Source organism: Plectropomus leopardus, chromosome 22 (genome assembly GCF_026936395.1).
Source record: "Plectropomus leopardus strain MGB_pleo_1.0 chromosome 22, ASM2693639v1, whole genome shotgun sequence".
NCBI lineage: Eukaryota > Metazoa > Chordata > Actinopteri > Perciformes > Serranidae > Plectropomus > Plectropomus leopardus.
The window spans coordinates 14,113,852-14,132,983 of NC_142197.1; the positions used below are offsets into that span (position 1 = coordinate 14,113,852).

Here is a 19,132-nt window from a genome sequence, read left to right on the forward strand (position 1 = left end):
AGAAGAAAAACATGACAAAAGGAAGAGTTATTATATATCCATGTGGGAGGAGTTTTTAAACAGAAATTATTACTTTATTAGTGTATAAGTAAGTATAACATGATGAGTTAGCTTAGATTGGTACAAAGGCCAGAAAGAGGGAAACAGCCAGCTGGGCGCTGTCTAATGGTGACAATAATTGCCTACCAGCACCTATAAAGCTTAATAATTGTCATATCGTGTTTGTTTATTCCATACAAAAGAGTAATTGTGTGTAAGGAGGATTTCACTGCTGGAAAGGCGGTCTTTTCATGAATTCAGTAAAAAGACAAATAGTTGAAATTCATGCTACATGACAATAACCTGCTGTTCCATAAAATGGAAAAAGTCAGAATTAGCCATGCTCGCTTAATACAGCTCTCCCTGCCCTGCAAATTTTATTTAAAATTAAAACAAATAAAAATCTGATAGCCTGCTTTTTCTCTCTTTTTTGGGAGTTTGCTCCTTTTATTGTTGAACGTGCTATACCACTTATCAAGAAACATAATAAAAGACAAAAAATTAACTTGAATGCAACCCACGTACACTCAATCTGCAACCCGTATTAATCGGGCCCTGCTTTAAAGGAAAAGACCAGTAAAGCAGTTGATGCATTTTATTTTCCCTCGGGCTATACAATTTCTTTTACCTCCTCATCTTTTCGTCTTTACTTCATTTTTACCCATTTGAATATTCTGTTCATCTGTTTCCATCATCCACCTCCCCTTCTCCTTTTTGACACTCATTACCTTCGAGACAAAAGTCCCAGCCTTAACAGGTAAAAGGCTTCACTGTCTCTCTGGGAGAAAATGGCCAGAGGTCCAGCAAGGCTTAATCTGTGTGTCGCCGCGGGGGAGGCTATTTCTGCCGCAGTAGCACGGAGCATTATTGTAATTAATTTGAAGATGGGCTATTACATTTGCATGATATCACATTGCCTTTTTCACAATGAGATCAGAAGATTTAGCATGCATGGCCGGCTTTTAATGCATTCAGTCCACAACATTGTGTTGCTCTCTTTTTCTCTCTCTCTCTTTTGTCTTCCCTCTAGATTAACTAGCGAGAGTAATATCCAATAGGACGTGTCGGCGTAATTAGCTGTGTCCTGGGGTTGTATTAGCTAACACACTCTGCCTAGCTCAGCGAGATAAAATCTGACACACTACTTTCTGTGTGTGTGTTCATTAGCGTACTCTCCCTATGTCATCAGACATGCTTCCTCTCCAGCAGAGTGGAGAAGTAGCAGGAGTAAGTCAAACAGTGAGCTTGATTGTTTCACCTTGAAATGCTTCTGAAGACTTCAGCCCCCCCGTGTGTGTTTGTGTGTGTGCTCTGCCTGTGTACGCACATGTGTTTGTGTGTCTGCATGTGCAAAGATGCATGTGCGAGTAATTAATAATGAAGATGTCAGGTTTCGACTGCGCCGTTTACCTGGCAGCAGCACACTGCTGCACCTCAAAATCTCTCTCTGCCTGCTGACAGGAGTTACTGTCGTTCTTTGGCTGCTGTGGTTCAACCAGCTCATGCAATGGAAGAAAATGTCTACTGCAACATATCATTTAGTCCAGAACTGAGAATTAATATCTTGTCTTTACACAATAGCAAATTTATCATGTTTGGACAGGGACATTCAGCAAAACCAGTATATACACAAGAGTATCTTGATGCCATTGATGCAATGATGTAATACCACTTTGATAATAAATTAATGCACTAATGCACATGTGGTCGAGGCTCACTTCAAGACAGAGCACGTAGAAGGGAGATACACACACAATGTCCTGCTCCCTATGGTGCAGTTTATAGAAGCCCATTAATGCCAACATTGTTCTATGTCTTTGTGACGGCTGTACGTATCATCTGTCTCATTCTTATAGACCACGCAACAGAAGCCAGCGCTCAGGGCTTGCACTCATGTGTAACTTGATCCATATAACACACTGACAATGATACTTTCGCTACTGTGGTGCGTTAGTGCATGCATGTGCCAATCTGCGCGTAGCAGAGTTGTGATTGTTCCGGGTGAGCGCACTCACATGCCATATGTTTACAGGCAAACACGTGGTGGACAGGGTATCTCAGTGGTGCACATGGGATGTTGTAGTAAGCAACGACTCTCAATTTAAGAACACAAAAGACTGCTTAAACATACAAGTCTGTGTCTTGTTTGTAAAATATAGAACTGGCAAGCCAGGATACTCAAGTTGTTTAAGTTACAAGGTCTGGAAATAAGTTTGTTTTGACTTTCTCTCCTAAAGTCTTTACATAGGCAGGATGACAGACTATCCAACAGACAAGGCACTTGTGATCTGTGACTTATACACCCTAGTTTGGATGTTAACCTTTGAGAACAACAGTGAACTTTGGAGAAAAATGCAGCCTGTAAACTTCCCATTGTGGTTCAGGCTAAATACCCTGTACACACGTCTTTCATTTTTTATGAACTGATCTGAGATACTTATTCATTTTGACCCTTGTTTGTGTATGTGTGTGCGCTTGAGCCATAGACTGTAAAAATAATTGGCATAGCTTCTGTGTCACCCATTGGTTTGTGCCTGCCTGGTTTGACCCTTCACCCTTCAATCCATATTTGGATGAAAGGGTGGAGCTGTGGAGGAGCAAGGGGTGAATCTGAGTCAGACTGTGGTGACGCCTCACAGACAGGCTGTCACCCTAAGCAGTCCCTTAATTATGTGTGATTTTATTCCTTAATAAAATGTAAATGTGTGAGATAAAAATTTACTCCCCGTTCAGGTGTCAACTGGTCATGAACAGAGAAATTAGATACCACAAATGTTTTTTGTACCGGCTGTGAACATTTCTGCTGTTCAGTTGGGCATTTTAACATGGGGGTGAATAGACATTGACTCGCTCTTGGAGCCAGCCTCAAGTGACTATTCAAGGAACTGCAGTTTTTTGCACTTTGGCATTAATTTTTCAGTCCTGAAAGCTGACGCCTGGTTTGAGCACATGCTTGCTGATCATTCAAAACATTTAAGTGACTTATGTAGTCATGTGTTCTCTTTTGGACCTCTGTACAGTGTGAATCCAGACTTCAGTTGCTACGTTGACCGCCCTGATCGTGTCGTTGAATCTGGACAAAAGGCTTTCATCGTGACACACCCAACTATGGACAGGAACAGGAAGTGGGTGCCGAGCTTCGGAGCAGTGCTATTGACACTCTTGAGTCACATGACCTCAGCACTGGAAGTGCCTCTTGATCGTAAGTAACTTTTATTATGCTTACTGGAATAGTAAATTCAGAAAACTTTACCAATTACTCTTCTTTCATCAACCGTTAATGCTCTAGGGAAAACTAATGAAAACACAATTCAACACTCATGTTGAGTAATAATTTCATGATGAAGAACATTTCAGCCTTTCAGGGCCGCTCAAGAGGTTTTAGCTGCAGACTGAGCAGCAGTTTACTGGGTTTCTTGTGTTTCAGCTTTGCATGTTTTAGCATGAAACTGAGTCTGCAACTTTGAGTTATGAAATACAATTGTGAAGAACTCTGTCTCCCTATTTATCACACATCCTGTGTGACATCCCAGCTGGCCACCGACATCGTTTGACAGTGACAGTGGGTAGAAGTTGTGACGCCGGCTGACCAAATTTCAATATCAGGACAACATCTTGTGCCAATGTCAATTGGACATAGAATAGTGATGACAGATGGCGTTGATATTTTACTGGTATTAAGTTGTGTTGTTGAGTAACGAAAATCCAACGTCTTTCAAAAATTTTAAGCCAACTTCATCTTGTAGAAGAATGACAACATTTAGTTGTAAGTTATGGAGAACTACATCCAATGTCTGCAAAATGTCATAATGTTAACGTCTACACAAAGTGAAATTCAAAAGTCATTTGACATTTAAAGTATTGTCACCCATAGTGACCTCCATCTCACTTTGTAGTGTGCACGCCCCATGAGGGTTGAGGTCTTTGCAACGGCCCGAGTTTGAGTAGTCCCACAAGCAGCTCTCTGCTGCATGTTATCCCCCTCTCTCTCCCACCTTTCCTTTAGCTCCATTTCTGTCCTAACAATAAAGGCAAAAAAAGCCCAGTCAATAAACTTAGAAAAGATATGCAAAGATATCGTCCAACCAATTTTTATCCCAACTAATATTTAATATGTGTCTCACGTAAGAGTCCAACGTCATTAAAGATGTCCAGTGCCAGCTGGGATTATATTGTCTTCAACTACTTTTCCTGCATTGCTTGAACCTGTCTGATGAAACTGAAGCCACAGACGCATTTACTCACACAAACATCAGCCAGGCTCAATATAAAATGCTTAAAAGTACTTGAACATCCAACTTTCACCTGAACCTGTGCTTTCCTCCTTGTAAAAAAACTAACTCCTTTCCTCAATATTCTATCACTGTGGTACGGCGTGTCACGCTGGACAAAAAGCTAAAGTACTGGAAGGATGTAAGTTGCCTCAAACACTGCTGTGACTTATAGTGTTGAGTTTTTGCACTGATTTTGCTTTTGTGTGGATTCTAGCAATGGTAGATGTGCATGCGGTTATCTCAACACTGTTACTGTGTGAAGTGCTTGTTTTTGGAGTGGTGCTTGGTTTCACTTCATGGACGGGTAAGTTGTTGCAGCCCCAGATGGTGCTACACTCGATTGTGTGAATGCTTGTTGCATGGTGCTTGAATATGTTTGATTCTGTAAGCCCCCCAGTGTGCTGTGTTTACATTTCACTGTCTGAACTATGCTTCTGTTCATGTTTCTCCAGTGCCACAGCCCCCCACTATCACGCTACAGTCCCCGAAGGATTACATCTTTGATCCCCGGGAGAACATCGTCATCCACTGTGAGGCCAAGGGGAAGCCTCATCCCAGGTGAGACACTCCATTCCTCCCATCCCACTGACGCTTGTTTATACATCCCAATCACATACTACTGTACTCTTGCATATTTTACTTGTTATTTTCACAATAAAAGCTTGTGAAATGCTGAACATAAAACCTGAAAGTCCCAGAAATCAGCATCAGATAGATTTTCATTCAGCTTTATGTTTGTCTCTGAAATAGTATTTGTTAATTAATGAGGGCAGCTTAACCTGGAGCAGTGTGGAAATATGAATCGCTATAGCAACTGTTGCCATGGAGACCACTTAAGAAACACACCTGGCAGAGAGAGTTAGTTTAGATTTGCCTCTAGCCACTGAATCATGTTAGAAGCCACTGAACTCCTCAGAACGAAATCACTGATTGCGATCAGTCTGCACGAATGGCCCACAATGCATGTTGATGATTTGAACAAACGGGCTAATACTGTGACATTTCCGCTCATTTGTGTTTCCTAATAGCTTCAGGCTTAGAAAACAGGGTGATAATTATTATTTGTTGACTCCAGCTTTTCATGGACAAGAAATGGGACCCACTTCGATGTAGAGAAAGACTCTAAAGTCCTGATGAAGCCTGGTTCAGGAACTCTGGTCATTGACATCAGTGGGGAAAAGGCTGAGGCCTACGAGGGAACGTACCAGTGCACGGCACACAACGAGCACGGCACGGCTGTATCCAACAGCATCGTCATCAGACAGTCCAGTAAGACTTCTGATTCTATTCAGTTACAATAATTACAGTGGTTTTTGTAAAGTAGAATTTATTTTGGAGGGATTAACTCTTTGAAACCTGGAGCAACATCACTTTCTTGTGATTCTCTCAGATGCCTTTCACGAGTATTAACACCAAACAAACTGGTGAGATTTAATTGAAAAACATGGGAAAAAAAGGCAACGAGAAACTAAGAAAGGTCCGGCAAATTGTAAGAAATTAGGAAATTTAGAAGATTATTATTTAAATATCTATAGAAAAATAAAAAGCTAGGGAAAAATGTATTTATACTGACCAAAATTACATATTTTATAAATAATGGTACAAAATTATTATAATTTTAAGCACCTTTTCCAAGTCTTGCTAATTTTTGGGTCTTCTGTTGTTGCTGTTCTTCCCATGTTTTTGAAAGAAATCAAATCAATTTAGCCAGGTTTCATAGGGTTAAGTACAAGTTGTTTCAATTTCAAGTTTCAATTTTAACTTTGATTCCCATTCTCCTTTATGCAAAAAATGCTCAGTCTCACATTTGCAAATATGAATTCATGCGATTCATATCATTGTGAATGTATGAGAAGCTGTCAGTGCCTCTGTCTTATGTGTGTGACTCGCAGGGTCCCCCTTGTGGTCGAAGGAGAGAAATGAAGCCATTGTGGTGCAGATGGGGGTCTCCCTGGTGCTGCAGTGCCGACCCCCTGCAGGGCTGCCCCCTCCTGTTATCTTCTGGATGGATAACAGTGAGTCATATGCACGTGTTCTTATCTGCACAAATGGCTCAAGGACATGAGAATCTCACATCCAGTAAAAAACAACACAAAGGAATGGACACAGTGAATATCAGGAGTCACTGTGGAGACCCAGCTATCCATACATGCCAACTTAAATTCTGTGGAGAGGACTGATGGAAAAAAAGCCTGATGAACCCTCAGGAAGCATTAAAAAAAAAAACTAAAACAAGCTAATTACAGTGACATTTTCTTTGTTTCATGTCCAACTGTCTCTCTCCCCGTCCTCCAGACTTCCAGAGGCTACCGCTGGATAAACGAGTGTCCCAAGCCCTGAATGGTGACTTGTACTTCTCCAACGTTCTCCCAGAAGACACCAGGAGCGACTACATCTGCTATGCCCGCTTCCCTCACACACAAACCATCCAGCAGAAACAGCCCATCTCAGTCACCGTGCTGGACAGTAAGTCAAGAAACCTTATACAACTTTATTTGACTTTCTTCTAGGACTTAAATGTTAACTGTTGTGTATGTGTTTTTTCAGTCGAAGGTCTTTTCCAGACAAATTATTTTTTAAAAAATTACGATTTTTAGTTTCCTTAATTTGACATTTTACAGGCCAGTCGCCAAGAAGAAATGGCACTGTACGTTCCTGCAAACGATATGTTGCATTTGTATGTTTTAAGTTTTAAAAGTGCAGTATGGAGCTGACTTATCAGGAGGTGAAGGTGATAATGGATGGCGTGACACTGAGGTGAGACCAAGCAGTAAACCACTGTTAGAAAACAAACAACATAACCAGTTGATTTTTAGCAAGTCATCGCTGTTTCCAGCAGCTTTTTTGCCATCAAATGTGGGTGTTTTGTGGCACCCCAACACTGCATTTGCTGCTGGAATAGTGCCACAAAAAGTGGTTGTTTTTTTTACCAAGACATTGCTGCACTTCCTTCCTGGATTCTTCCCTCAAAGGCAGGTATTTTATGTCAAAACATGATCTATTCCTAACCATAACCACATGTTAACCACAGTGCTTTTGAAGTATAAATTTGCATCGTATCCATGACATAATAGCGTACAAATGTTGCATATCATTGGTTGTCAGAAATGTACAACGGCAATTCTTTTTTTTGCTGGCAATTGGGTTGCTTTTTACCACCATTTTTTTTAAAGGTTTTAAAAACTCTTCAATTGCAGTTTTGATTTCTATTCATGTAGCAGAGTATGGGATTTTCTGTCACTATTTTCCCTTTACTGACACTTTTATTTCACGTCTAGATGTTTTCCCACATTTTGTGATTAATGGGATCTTGTGAAATCCATATGTCGCTCATGCAAAACTGCATCAGCCTTATGAATCTTTGTTCTTCCTGTACTCTGCATTTGCTGAACTTTTTATAAAGTGTTTCCAGCATTAGAACAGTTGTCACAATAGCATATATGTAGTGTTATAACCATAATGTGTTAACATTTTTGCAGCAGCACAATATTATTTTGTTCTTAAAATGCTTAGAAGCTAATACACTGGTTAATACACTGGGGGAACCATTGTGAACAAACTTCTTTTCATTCCTAGTTTTGCATGCTTATGATTTTCTGTTATATTACAGTGGAAACAATGAATGAGACTGTGGCTGCTTTATACAATTTCACTGATTTCTATAGTGGTGAGTGATGCTGGTTTATTCTCATTCAGCCCTCCTCAGTGTGAACCCAGCCCTGTTATTACTCCCTGGCCTTTAACCTAACACACACACACACACACACACACACACACACACACACACACACACACACACACACACACACACACACACACACACACACACACACACACACACCTTTAACTTGGCCTCAATACCCTCCTCTGTGATTATTTAACAAACTCTCCCTCTGGTTTCTCTCCTTTTATCCATATTAGTTTTTTGTGTGGAGTATTTCCTTACCCAAATTAAAAGGTCTAAAGATGGAAACTTTGGTTAATACGAAATAAAATGTCTTGACTAATGCATGATAAAATACTTGTGCGGTATGTGGAAAATATAATAAATCCTGAGATACTCTGAGCACCCTATAAGGCATGCAAAGCACTGCCAGCTATCATAAATACACTTAGGACTGATTTTGTGATCTGCTATCTGCTGCTTTCAAGTGCACCCTCAGTGATTTTCCAAGATGGCCACATATGAAGCATGATATTATATTGCTCCTTTTCCACCTTCTGAAATGGAAAAGGCTCATTCGTCATCCATTTTCTGACCTTTTCTGCAAATGAATCTTAAAGACATTTAGATCCTTCCATTAAGAACTTCTGAATGATGCGTGTGTCCCCGGGGGGGTTGCTTCTCTCCAAGATGAGACCCCTGTGTTGCCATAGCAACAAACCGACAGCTACATGCCCATAGGGAGATTGCTCTTGCTCTCTGATTCTGAGATACTGCTCATACAGCATGTGACAAGGTTTTAAGAAAAAAAAAAGTACATTGTATTGGATCACATACTCATTTACTGTCCCTTCGTGACAAACCACTGTTGTAACTCCTCCCTTCACAGTGTTTCCACTGCTTTTTTCCCTTATGAGAATATGAATAGCCCTCTTAACTCATTGTTTTTCCCAACTCACAATGTGGCACAAGTACAGAAATGTTTGTTGTGGTGCAGTTCTGATTTGGTCTTGTGTCCTCATGTGTTTAGACAGCCCAGAAGGGGAGCGTCGCCCCGGTTTCATGTTGCCTCTGGGCACCACCAGCACCAAGATGGTTCTGAGAGGGGAAACTCTGGAGCTTGAATGCATCGCTGACGGCTTGTAAGTTGGCATCTGCTGTAACTTACAACTTAAATGTAACTGTGCTTTATAAATGTTATTTGATAAAAAAAAACTGTCAGTCTATTATTAAAAGTATGCAGAAACAAAATGTAGTAATTGCTTTTATGACAGGCCCACTCCAGAGATCTCCTGGCAGAAGGATGGCGGAGAGCTGCCGAACAGCAGGATGTCCTTTAATAACTTCAAGAAAACACTCAAGGTTTTGGATGTGACAGAAGCTGATGGTGGGGATTACCGCTGTACAGCCACAAATAACTTGGGGACTGTACACCACATTATCAAGGTCACCGTCAAGGGTAAGCAGGTTAACAAATTTTTTTTCTTGTTTCAATCAGTGAAGGGTGGCTCACCGCCATAATTTTTTTCTGTGGCCAGGAGGTGTGTTAATGTGTTTCAGGCAGAAGTTATTTTTTGTAACATGTCAGCATATCACAGGAGTCACATGACTCAGTTTACTGTTTGGTTGCTTACTTTTTGGCCTCAACTGGCTACTAAAAAGGTAAACTATCCCCAATACTTGATTCGGCTGCACCTTACAGGCCACAGCTCAGAGCGTCCCCGGTTGATTCACACGGCGGCTTGCTGCAGGCTACACGTCAGTGCTTGGTGTATTTTCCGTGTTAGAATTTGATTTTAAGGTTTCTTTTGTACTTTTGGAATTTATAGTAAAGGGGTTTAGGTCGGAGAACCAGGATTTGTGTAGAGACTTTTGGTTTATCAACTGCGTTTGAATTTAACAAAAATGGCAAAACAAAATGTACTGAAAGATGATAGAGCTAAGTGTTGATTGGCAACACTTTACAGTCATTAGATTCTGTTTTAAGATTCAATTTTTTTTGTCAGTTTTAAAGTGAAAATAGAATTTTTTTTTGCTTTAAATTCCATAATTATGAAGTAAGCACAATGTAATGGCTACAGAATTATGAAAAGTTGTTCAGATTTATTCTTCATAAGCCTTGCTTTTACTAAGCAACTCTGTCTATCATTAGGCACGATCTTTGGTGGAAAAAAATACTAATTTTAATCTTAAATTTACATTGATGCAATTATTTCTGCATCTGTAAAGTACCATATCATGTAGCAACATCATGTAACAAAGGGCTTAGCATTTTGTCTGTCTCTCTCAAAACTATTGCTCTGTCATCCACAGCTTCTCCTTTCTGGGTCAGCGCTCCCAGGAACCTGATCCTTGCCCCTAATGAGACTGGCATCCTGACTTGTCGAGTCAATGGAGATCCCAAACCTAAAATTTCTTGGTTTGTCAATGGCGTCCCCATAGAGAGTGAGTAACATGGGACCATGCTTGAGATATTATACTACATATATAATCATTTATATACAAAGCAAATGAGTTGTAGTGGGAATTGAACTTCCAGTTGCAGTTTTTTCACTACACAGTATTGTATATAGTTTCATTTAATGCACATTAATTGTAATGTTTTGCTTTTACATTCACAACTTTAATGGTGCAGTTGAAGAACTTGGGCTGGAAAAAATATTTTTTCATGGTTTTAAATACCCCATCTCTCTCATCTCTCATCTTGTTATAGATGTACCTGAGGACCACAGTCGGAAAGTGGAGGATGACACTGTGATTCTCAGCAATGTGCAATCAGGGTCCAGTGCTGTCTACCAGTGTAATGCATCCAATGAATTTGGTTACCTTTTGGCCAACGCCTTTGTCAACGTTCTCGGTGAGTTAAACTATCTGTTTAGCTCAAAATATATACAAAAGCTGATCTTAAAGTTTCGATATAGAGGCCTGTGCATGATGGAGGTCAATGAAGATATAGTTAGTGCTGAATTAGATCATGTTGTGCTTCTTCCCATAGCTGAGCCACCAAGGGTGCTCACTCCACCTAACCGCGTGTACCAGGTCATCACCAACAACCCTGCATTACTTCACTGTGCCTCCTTTGGCTCACCGATACCAACCATCACATGGTAAGATATGGTGAAGACCATTTCAACGAGAATGTGCAAAGAAACTATTTCAAAACTGTAAACTATTAAAATGGGTAACGCCACTGAGATTCAGAGTCTTGTTGTTTTTTTTACTACTTCCACACCAATTGTGCTGCTCAGCACCATTGTATACTTAAACTTAATGTTGTTTGTTGTTTCTGTGCAGGTTTAAAGATAGTCAGACTAGCATTAAAAGTGGTGACCCTTATGTGATCCATGAGAATGGTACATTGGAGATCCATGTGGCCCAGCCACTAAACAGTGGAAAGTACACCTGCATTGCCACCAACAACCTTGGAATCAAGGAGAATCATGTCTACCTGGAGGTTAAAGGTCAGATATAGGGATTGGTGGTTCAACTCTTAGCCTGTAAATTATTATAGCTCATAAACAAGGTCATGTGACCATCAAGCTGTACTATTTGTTTGTATAAACTCTGTATTTTCTCAATCTTTCAGAGCCGACTCGTATCCTGAAACAGCCTGAGTACAAGGTGGTGCAGAGAGGAATGAGTGCTGTGTTTGAATGTAAAGTCAAACATGACCCATCCCTCGTTCCCGTCATGACCTGGCTCAAAGACAATGGAGAACTGCCTGATGATGAGAGGTACAAAGACCTTAAGAAACATAAGAGATGATTTTTTTTCATTTTAAAGGAATACTTCACGTCAATTCATGAAGAAAAATCAGTTTTTCTTGCATGCCTCCACGGTGAACGAAGAATCCAAAAATGGAGAAAATTCTTGACAAACTGAAGTCATAGGGCTTTATCAACATGTACGTTAATGGTCTACCACTGCCTCGATTGGTAGTTTGAGTTATTTTGTGACTTTGGTGAATCAGACTTTAAGCTTAAAAACACCAAAGTCACACATCTCTGCAATACTCTATTATCAGGTTTGTTGTGGACACGGACTTGGATAGTCTGACCGTCAAAGACGTGACAGATGGAGATGAGGGCACCTACACCTGCATCATGAACACCACCCTGGACAAGGACTCAGCCAGTGCTATGCTGACTGTCGTAGGTATGTTCTTTAAGGGTTTTTGACACTAAACAGAGCTCAGGGATCGTGAATGTAGAAATAACCCAATTTTTACATCCCCTAAACTGTTGGTCCCTTTTGTGCCAATTTTTTTTGTGTATCATTATTGGACCAAACTTACCACAGCATTTTCCCTGCTTTTCTGCAGTTTCTAATATCTGCCACTAACATCTAATCTTTTCTTGTACTTAACTCTTGCTTCTCGCTGTCTCAGAGGCTACTCCTACGCCAGCTATTGTCTACGGTAAACAATATTCACAGATTAGGATTTTGTAGCTTTCATTGTCTGCACCCAACCATCAAGTTCTGTTTGTAAAACTCTCCATTTCACCTTAATGTTTTTTTAGTTACGTTGTTTTCAGTGCTTTTTTAAATTTCATATTGTACCATTTGATATTTATTCAGTCTTTTTTTTTATGAAGGGTATGTGTTTAAAAATTTGTTTTATTTTATTGTCTTCACCCAAACATCAACTTTGTTTGTATAACCTTTTTTCTTTTTTGGTTGTTATTTATTTTATTTATTCTATGTAGTACCTTTGATTGTCATTCAGTCTTGTTTTATATAGGGTATGCATCTTAGAATTTGAAGTGTTTTTTTTTTTTTTTACCATTGTGGAAAAACAGCCTCCGCACACTCATTTTTGACCCACCCAGGTGTTTTCACTTCTCCTGCCTGATTAGAGCCCTGCTCAGGTGTTTGTGGGCCAGCTGAGAGTGTGACTGATTGCAGAGGTCAAATCAACCAGGGGTGACAGCACCTGTCTGTGTGTGCATGGTGTGCTTAATCTCACAAAATGCTGCATTTTTAAATAAAAAAATTCAAAAATGTTTTCCCCCCAAATTTATTTACTTCTTTCCCTTCCAGTGTGTTAATAAAAATAACATGAATAACAGTGATATATTTGTCCACAGTTCAACTCTTTTAGTTTACTTTAATTCCACAGGCATTTATCAGAAAAAGAAAAATCTGTTTAAATACAAAGTTTTTGACTTCAAAAGCCAAACTTCAGCTACAGTATTCTAAGTAAATTGTCCTGCAACTCATTTACTGTAGAACTGTTTCAGTGTTTAATTTTTAGTCCATATGGTCGAAAGGACTTGCTGCAATTAAATAAAGAGTTTCATTTTTCTGTGGTCCTGGGCTTTGTGTTTTCAGAGAAACCCGACCCTCCGACTGACCTGGAACTGACAGACCAGACAGAGAGGAGCGTTCAGCTCACCTGGATCCCTGGAGACGAACACAACAGTCCCACACAGAGTATGAAAAGTTCAAATTACAATACACTTTCCCCAACTTGAAATTGGTTACCTGATAAATATAGGTCATGTAAACAGGAGTAATATATGAATATTCATTTTCAGCCATGTAAAACAGCTTTTTTCTCAGAACAAGGGCAAAAGCTGGAATATCTTGTGAATGTAAACATAGTCATGGACAAAAAAATGAATACAAAAATAATCCACATTTAAAAAGTCAGAATTCTCTGTTGTGCAGGAAGTTTGGATAACTTTAGCAGCAACTGTATTTTTTAGTGAATAAACATAACTGAACCTTTGTAGCTGGAATGACAGCAATGAGCCACCGTGGCTAAATATACACAGAATGGCTTGAAAAACATTTTTTGTCTTGTTTCTTTGAGGCAGTGTTTAAATTTCCATCTTTTAAAAAAATCTTCCCCAGAGTTTTTGATCCAATACGAAGATCTGCTCCACCAGCCAGGAATCTGGATCAACCTGACCGAAGCTGCCGGTACTAGCACCACAGTGCGGTTAAATCTCTCTCCATACGTCTACTACTCATTCAGAGTCCTGGCTCTGAATCACGTCGGCTACAGTGAGCCAAGCCAAGCCTCAAGCCAATACAGGACCAACCCTGCAGGTGATAAACATGGTCACCCTCCATTAAGGAAAAAAATCAATATTTAAAATATTGAGAAACATTCACATAACTTTTTTTTTTCCTAGCTCCTGATGAAAATCCATCTAATGTTCAGGGAGCAGGGACAATGCCTGGCAATCTAGTCATCTCCTGGACAGTAAGCTATCCTTTTAGATATATGATTGTGAGCTGCATGTGAGTAAAAGCTTGTTAAATATTTCACTGAACTCAAGGTAATATTTCAGTGTGCTATTTTTCACTGACAAAACATTTTCTGTGCAGCCACTGACAGGATTTCAGGCTAATGGACCCGGTCTGGAGTACAAAGTTCAGTGGAGACAAAAGGACGTAGATGAGGACTGGTCCTCAAAGACTGTGGCCAATGTTTCCCAGTTTATTGTGTCTGGAACTCCGACCTACGTGCCCTACGAGATCAAGGTTCAAGCTTTAAATGATTATGGCAACGGGCCAGAGCCTGAAGCAGTGATGGGATACTCTGGAGAAGACTGTGAGTGAACCATTTATACTTAATATTTAAAGGATTATTTAGTCACCGTGGTTCAAAATGGCCTAAGTTCAGTTCTTCAAAATATGTTGATATGCTTTGCTGGGATTCAACAAATCTGGCAAAATAATGCACTAAAAGCTGCAAGAGCTGCAGACCAAAGTGCTGATTCGCTGTGGGATCAGTTGTACTAGCAACACTTAGCAATCACAGAAAGTTACTAGAGTCAACATGGAAGTGGTAGTTTACATTTTTAAAAGTGGGATTGTACTTGCAGCCAATACATTGTTAACCATACTGGTTAGTTTGTGTTATTCTGTGACTTTGGTTTTGCAAAGGGTTAGTTTGGATTCACGTAAGTCACACAGTAAGACAAACAAACTGACTGTGGCTTACAACAGCAACTCCCATGCTCTGTGAGGTAAAAATACTGTTTATGTCAAAAGAGTTCAACGACTTTCCCCATTAGATAAGGCTGTCTGATGGTAAGGTAAAGGGGTAAAAATATTCTAAATATAGGGTACACTTAAACTGATGTTGATGGTTTTTTTTATAAAACATATTTTTCTGCTTCCCAGTCCACAGCAGTGTATTACATTGTTTCTGCGGCAGTGCTCCTGCCTGGATCTCTAAAATGGGAGCATGCCGACCGACATCTCCATCGTACACCCCACTTAAAATCCAAATTATTTCTTGATTATAAGAATATTCAGTCAACATAAGTTGTCATGTCATTTTCCAGGTGTGCTATTAAATTTAACATTTGCCATTTTGACCATTGACTCTGATCCTTTGTAGCAACATTTCTCATAAATTTGTGCAGCACGTTAGGTAGAAGTCTTTTCATATGACTTAATGATGATAGTTAGGTGACTTGATATTAGATCTCAACTAACTGCTTCTTTTTCACATTTCTCTGCAGTGCCTTTGTCTGCCCCTGACAGTGTGCAGATTATAGTGCGCAACAGCACACTTGCAGAAGTGCATTGGGAGCCTGTTTCTTTCCCCTCAGTCAGAGGAAAACTACAGGGATACAGGGTAATTTGTTTTTTTCTGCAGCATGTCTTCGGGTGTTGTTATGCTTGTCATTTCAGCGTTCGAGTCGCAAAAGTCTCACACACACAAGCTTTTTTTTTTTTAAACCTTGCTGCAACTTTTGCACAAATTCACTAAATGGAAACAATAAGCCAGCAAAACTAACAAATGAATGTAATGTCATATGTTCTCTGTATTTAACCCCCACATTTCAGCACACCTTCCTCCATCAGTCTTTTACAGAATGAGTGAAAGCCCTGCCTATATATACACCCCACAAAACGGCTGTCCCTTTATCAATTATCCAATGAGGTTTAGACACATATTGACCCGCCTCCCAGGAAGTTTTCACTGCAAAACAGAAATTTCAAAATAAAGCTCTAAGCAAGGCAAATGAATAAGCGCTTTGTGTGGTACAATAGAGAGGTCTCTCTCAAGCCAGTTTTTTCATCATAAACCCATCTGCATGTTGAGGAAAACTCAATCGTGCCAAATTTCTAAATTAATTCCTGGTGTTTCTACTAGGTATACTACCGGCGTGAGCGTGGCTTGCATGAGACAGAGGAGGACACCGAGCAACAGGAACAAGTTCTGACATTCAGTGGGAATCGTAGCGAGGGACGCCTGCCAGGCCTCCAGCCTTACAGCCTCTACAACCTCACCATCAGGGTCCTCAATAGCAAAGGAGAAGGTCCTCCTAGCCAGAGCGAGAAATTTGCAACACCCGAGGGAGGTGTGTATTACTGACGTTACCAGACATGGTTGTTCTGCAGACTGAAAGCGTCATGCATATAGACTTGAATAATCCCATGCAATGTGCAGACTCTGACTGTGGTTCTGTTTTTGTTTTCAGTCCCAGGGCCTCCTTCTTTCCTGAATGTCATAAACCCTGGTTTAGACTCTCTCACTCTGGAATGGGGCCCACCAATCAACAACAATGGACGTCTTGCTGGATACACACTGAAATACCAACCAGGTACCAGCTGCCTGACACTCTGTTGTGTTCTGCACAGTATAGAGTTGAACACAAAGTCTTATATTGATATATTGACAGTTTTATCGGTACAGGTACGTGCCTCTGCGGCCAGCCAGAGAGCAAACAGTTCTTTGATCACAATGAAAATGTTTTTGAAAGGCTAAACATACAGATTGTGACTTTTTCGACTTTTTGACTCTATAATTCTCCAAAGTTATCTGAAATGTTTGCATCACTTGCATTAGAAACAATCCTACACAGCCATCACTGGAATCTAGAATTTAAGTCTAGAAATAGTACACTAATATAAGTGTAGCCTACTTTTTATCTGCAACTATGCAGAAATGCCAGGTTTACACAAAATGAATAGACATGGGGAAAAAAATGCTGTGCCATATTCCAATGTTGATTTAGAAATTGAATGTCTGCGTTGCATGTGAAGCTTAAAACTGTTTAGTTCAGCTCTAACACAGTATTATGCATCATCTACGCAAAGCAAAAAACACTCTGTGTATTCCTAACTTTAACCTTTGCTTCCTTCAATTTCCTCATATTCCTCCTGTAACTCTGTCTCTGTAGTCAATAACACCAGTGAACTGGGACCAGTCAAGGTCATGAACTTCCCTCCCAATGAGACCACCATCACCCTGGGCAACCTAAACTCCAGCATGCTCTACAAGTTTTACTTGAGTGCAAAGACAACCAAGGGCTCAGGCCCCGTCATCACTGAGGAGGCCTTCACGGTCATGGACACAAGTGAGTTATTTTAGTTTCATCCACTGCAAATTATAAGCAAAACAGGAGAAAAAGGTCAAACTCTTATTTCAGTGGAATTCAAGCAAATTTAAAAAAAGAGTGCAAGGGTCAGACTCACAGTGTCCTAACAAATATTAGCGAATCACATGAGTTTAAGCATTAGGTCCTACTGCATTCCACACCTTATACCCCCTCTATCTCTTTTTTCCTTAAAGTTCGTACTCAGCCCCCTGTAGAGCCGGGCAAAGGTAACCTGAGTTTGCCACTGGAAGCACCTGCATGTTATCCATACCATCAGAAAAAGAGCATAGATATAGTTTATTTATCCCTGCATGTTACTAAGTCAGCATGTCTGAAAACATAAAAATAGGGCTCAAGTTTGACAGACTTCCATGGCATCTGCAAGCAAACCATGCTTGTGTCCTGTGCTGAGATAATAGGTTGTGATTATTGCACCATATTAGATTTTTAGAATTCAATGTGCTTGCAATCTTGACCTCTTGTATGTCTTCAAATGAACATGCTTTCATTGGAAGGCCTCGCGCATGATGCTTGTGAATGTTTCACTCCAGCACTAACACATTTTATATACCTGCTGATGAGAGAAACTGCGCAATTAAATTACTAGAATTTGGTGTAGTACGCATGCTGTGGTGCTCTGATTCAGAGTTTCAGGTGCTCATCATAACTCTGAATCTAAGGATTGAGAGGTGTTGCAGCATGTTGTTTAATGAAGCATGTCAGTAGCAGCTTTTTTATATGAAACAGCGGCTGGTGTTCACTGTATGCAGACGACTACGTTGTCTATGTGTGTTGTCTCACTCTTTTCCGTGTTCTTTCAGGCCCTACAGAGCCCCCTCACCCAACCTCCCCCATCACTCAGTCTCCGAGTCCCCCGATTCATAAGGGTACAAGCACTCCCTGTGTCCCCCTCTACCCCCCCAAATATCTACATGTATTCTGTGCTCTGCGAAAAATGCTCCATCTCAGAAAAAGAGTCTTTAAAATAGTATTTTAAAAATTTACGTCAATTTTCAAGCTGATTTCTGTTGGATTTCTCTCACTAAACTGACACCTGACTTATTTTAAGAGGACAAATGTAAGTCCTCAGGGAGATGGCCACTTTTTCGCAACTATATAACAAATCTGTTTCTATTGTTGCGGCAGGACCCAACACTATATGTATTTTGTCATGTACCAAAAATAGTGGCGCTGTGTATTGTATAGTGGGACAGTTTTCTTAAACTGACGTGTGAGGCGGGACAGAGAGTCAACGGCCAGCTGCTTGTAAATTAAGGCTCTGCTCAGTTGTACATTTTTTAAATTAACTCTGACACTAGAACAAACATGGAGTTTCCTTCTAATTCGGTGATGTTTCTTTCCAGTGTTGTTTCTCCTCACTCCTGTACTTATGCTCCATAGTAGTATTCGAAAAGTTTTTATTTAATAGGAAGGACTTTAACCCTGTTCTCATCCCCTGGACGTCAAATAAGAGCACTTAGCAACTTATGTGGTGTGCAACTAATACTAGAGTCAATACTTGATGCTGAGAGTGTCATAGTGTAACGCCGAAAAAGCAGCAGCAAAGTACAACTCGCGACAATTTTTTTTTTGGTCCATGTCTTTCAGGCAAAATGTCACGTTTACTGATAGACTGCTGGCATTCTCTGACGGCAATTCACAGCTTAAACACTTTGCCACAGTATCACATAGCTGCAGCTCAGAGTGACTGCTGCAGCCTGGATATTGCATGGCAGCTTGCCGCAGGCCACACTTCACCACTGCTTGATGGGTTTTTGGCACAAAGTAAGAAAGTACGCATAAGTGTA

General features: G+C 40.3%; 1 protein-coding gene across 8 annotated transcripts in view; it reads left to right on the plus strand.

Annotated features, from left to right (window-relative positions):
* nrcama (neuronal cell adhesion molecule a) overlaps positions 1–19,132 on the plus strand; it is a 64,392-nt gene that overhangs the window by 36,170 nt on the left and 9,090 nt on the right. Inside the window, exons 3-28 of one of the 8 annotated variants that reach the window (XM_088072481.1) lie at positions 3,060–3,241; positions 4,435–4,452; positions 4,766–4,871; positions 5,389–5,582; positions 6,206–6,328; positions 6,609–6,779; positions 7,924–7,980; positions 9,008–9,119; positions 9,252–9,436; positions 10,291–10,422; positions 10,691–10,834; positions 10,973–11,084; positions 11,272–11,438; positions 11,564–11,711; positions 12,002–12,132; positions 12,365–12,394; positions 13,309–13,410; positions 13,834–14,031; positions 14,118–14,188; positions 14,314–14,539; positions 15,459–15,574; positions 16,097–16,304; positions 16,425–16,547; positions 17,127–17,303; positions 17,519–17,551; positions 18,146–18,211. In XM_088072481.1, coding sequence (XP_087928607.1) covers positions 3,148–3,241; positions 4,435–4,452; positions 4,766–4,871; positions 5,389–5,582; positions 6,206–6,328; positions 6,609–6,779; positions 7,924–7,980; positions 9,008–9,119; positions 9,252–9,436; positions 10,291–10,422; positions 10,691–10,834; positions 10,973–11,084; positions 11,272–11,438; positions 11,564–11,711; positions 12,002–12,132; positions 12,365–12,394; positions 13,309–13,410; positions 13,834–14,031; positions 14,118–14,188; positions 14,314–14,539; positions 15,459–15,574; positions 16,097–16,304; positions 16,425–16,547; positions 17,127–17,303; positions 17,519–17,551; positions 18,146–18,211 — 3,244 coding nt within the window. In that variant the 5' untranslated portion in view covers positions 3,060–3,147. The remainder of the gene's footprint in view (positions 1–3,059; positions 3,242–4,434; positions 4,453–4,765; positions 4,872–5,388; positions 5,583–6,205; positions 6,329–6,608; positions 6,780–7,923; positions 7,981–9,007; positions 9,120–9,251; positions 9,437–10,290; positions 10,423–10,690; positions 10,835–10,972; positions 11,085–11,271; positions 11,439–11,563; positions 11,712–12,001; positions 12,133–12,364; positions 12,395–13,308; positions 13,411–13,833; positions 14,032–14,117; positions 14,189–14,313; positions 14,540–15,458; positions 15,575–16,096; positions 16,305–16,424; positions 16,548–17,126; positions 17,304–17,518; positions 17,552–18,145; positions 18,212–19,132) is intronic. The other 7 variants (XM_042511146.2, XM_088072479.1, XM_088072477.1 and 4 more) reach the window with 7 other exon arrangements.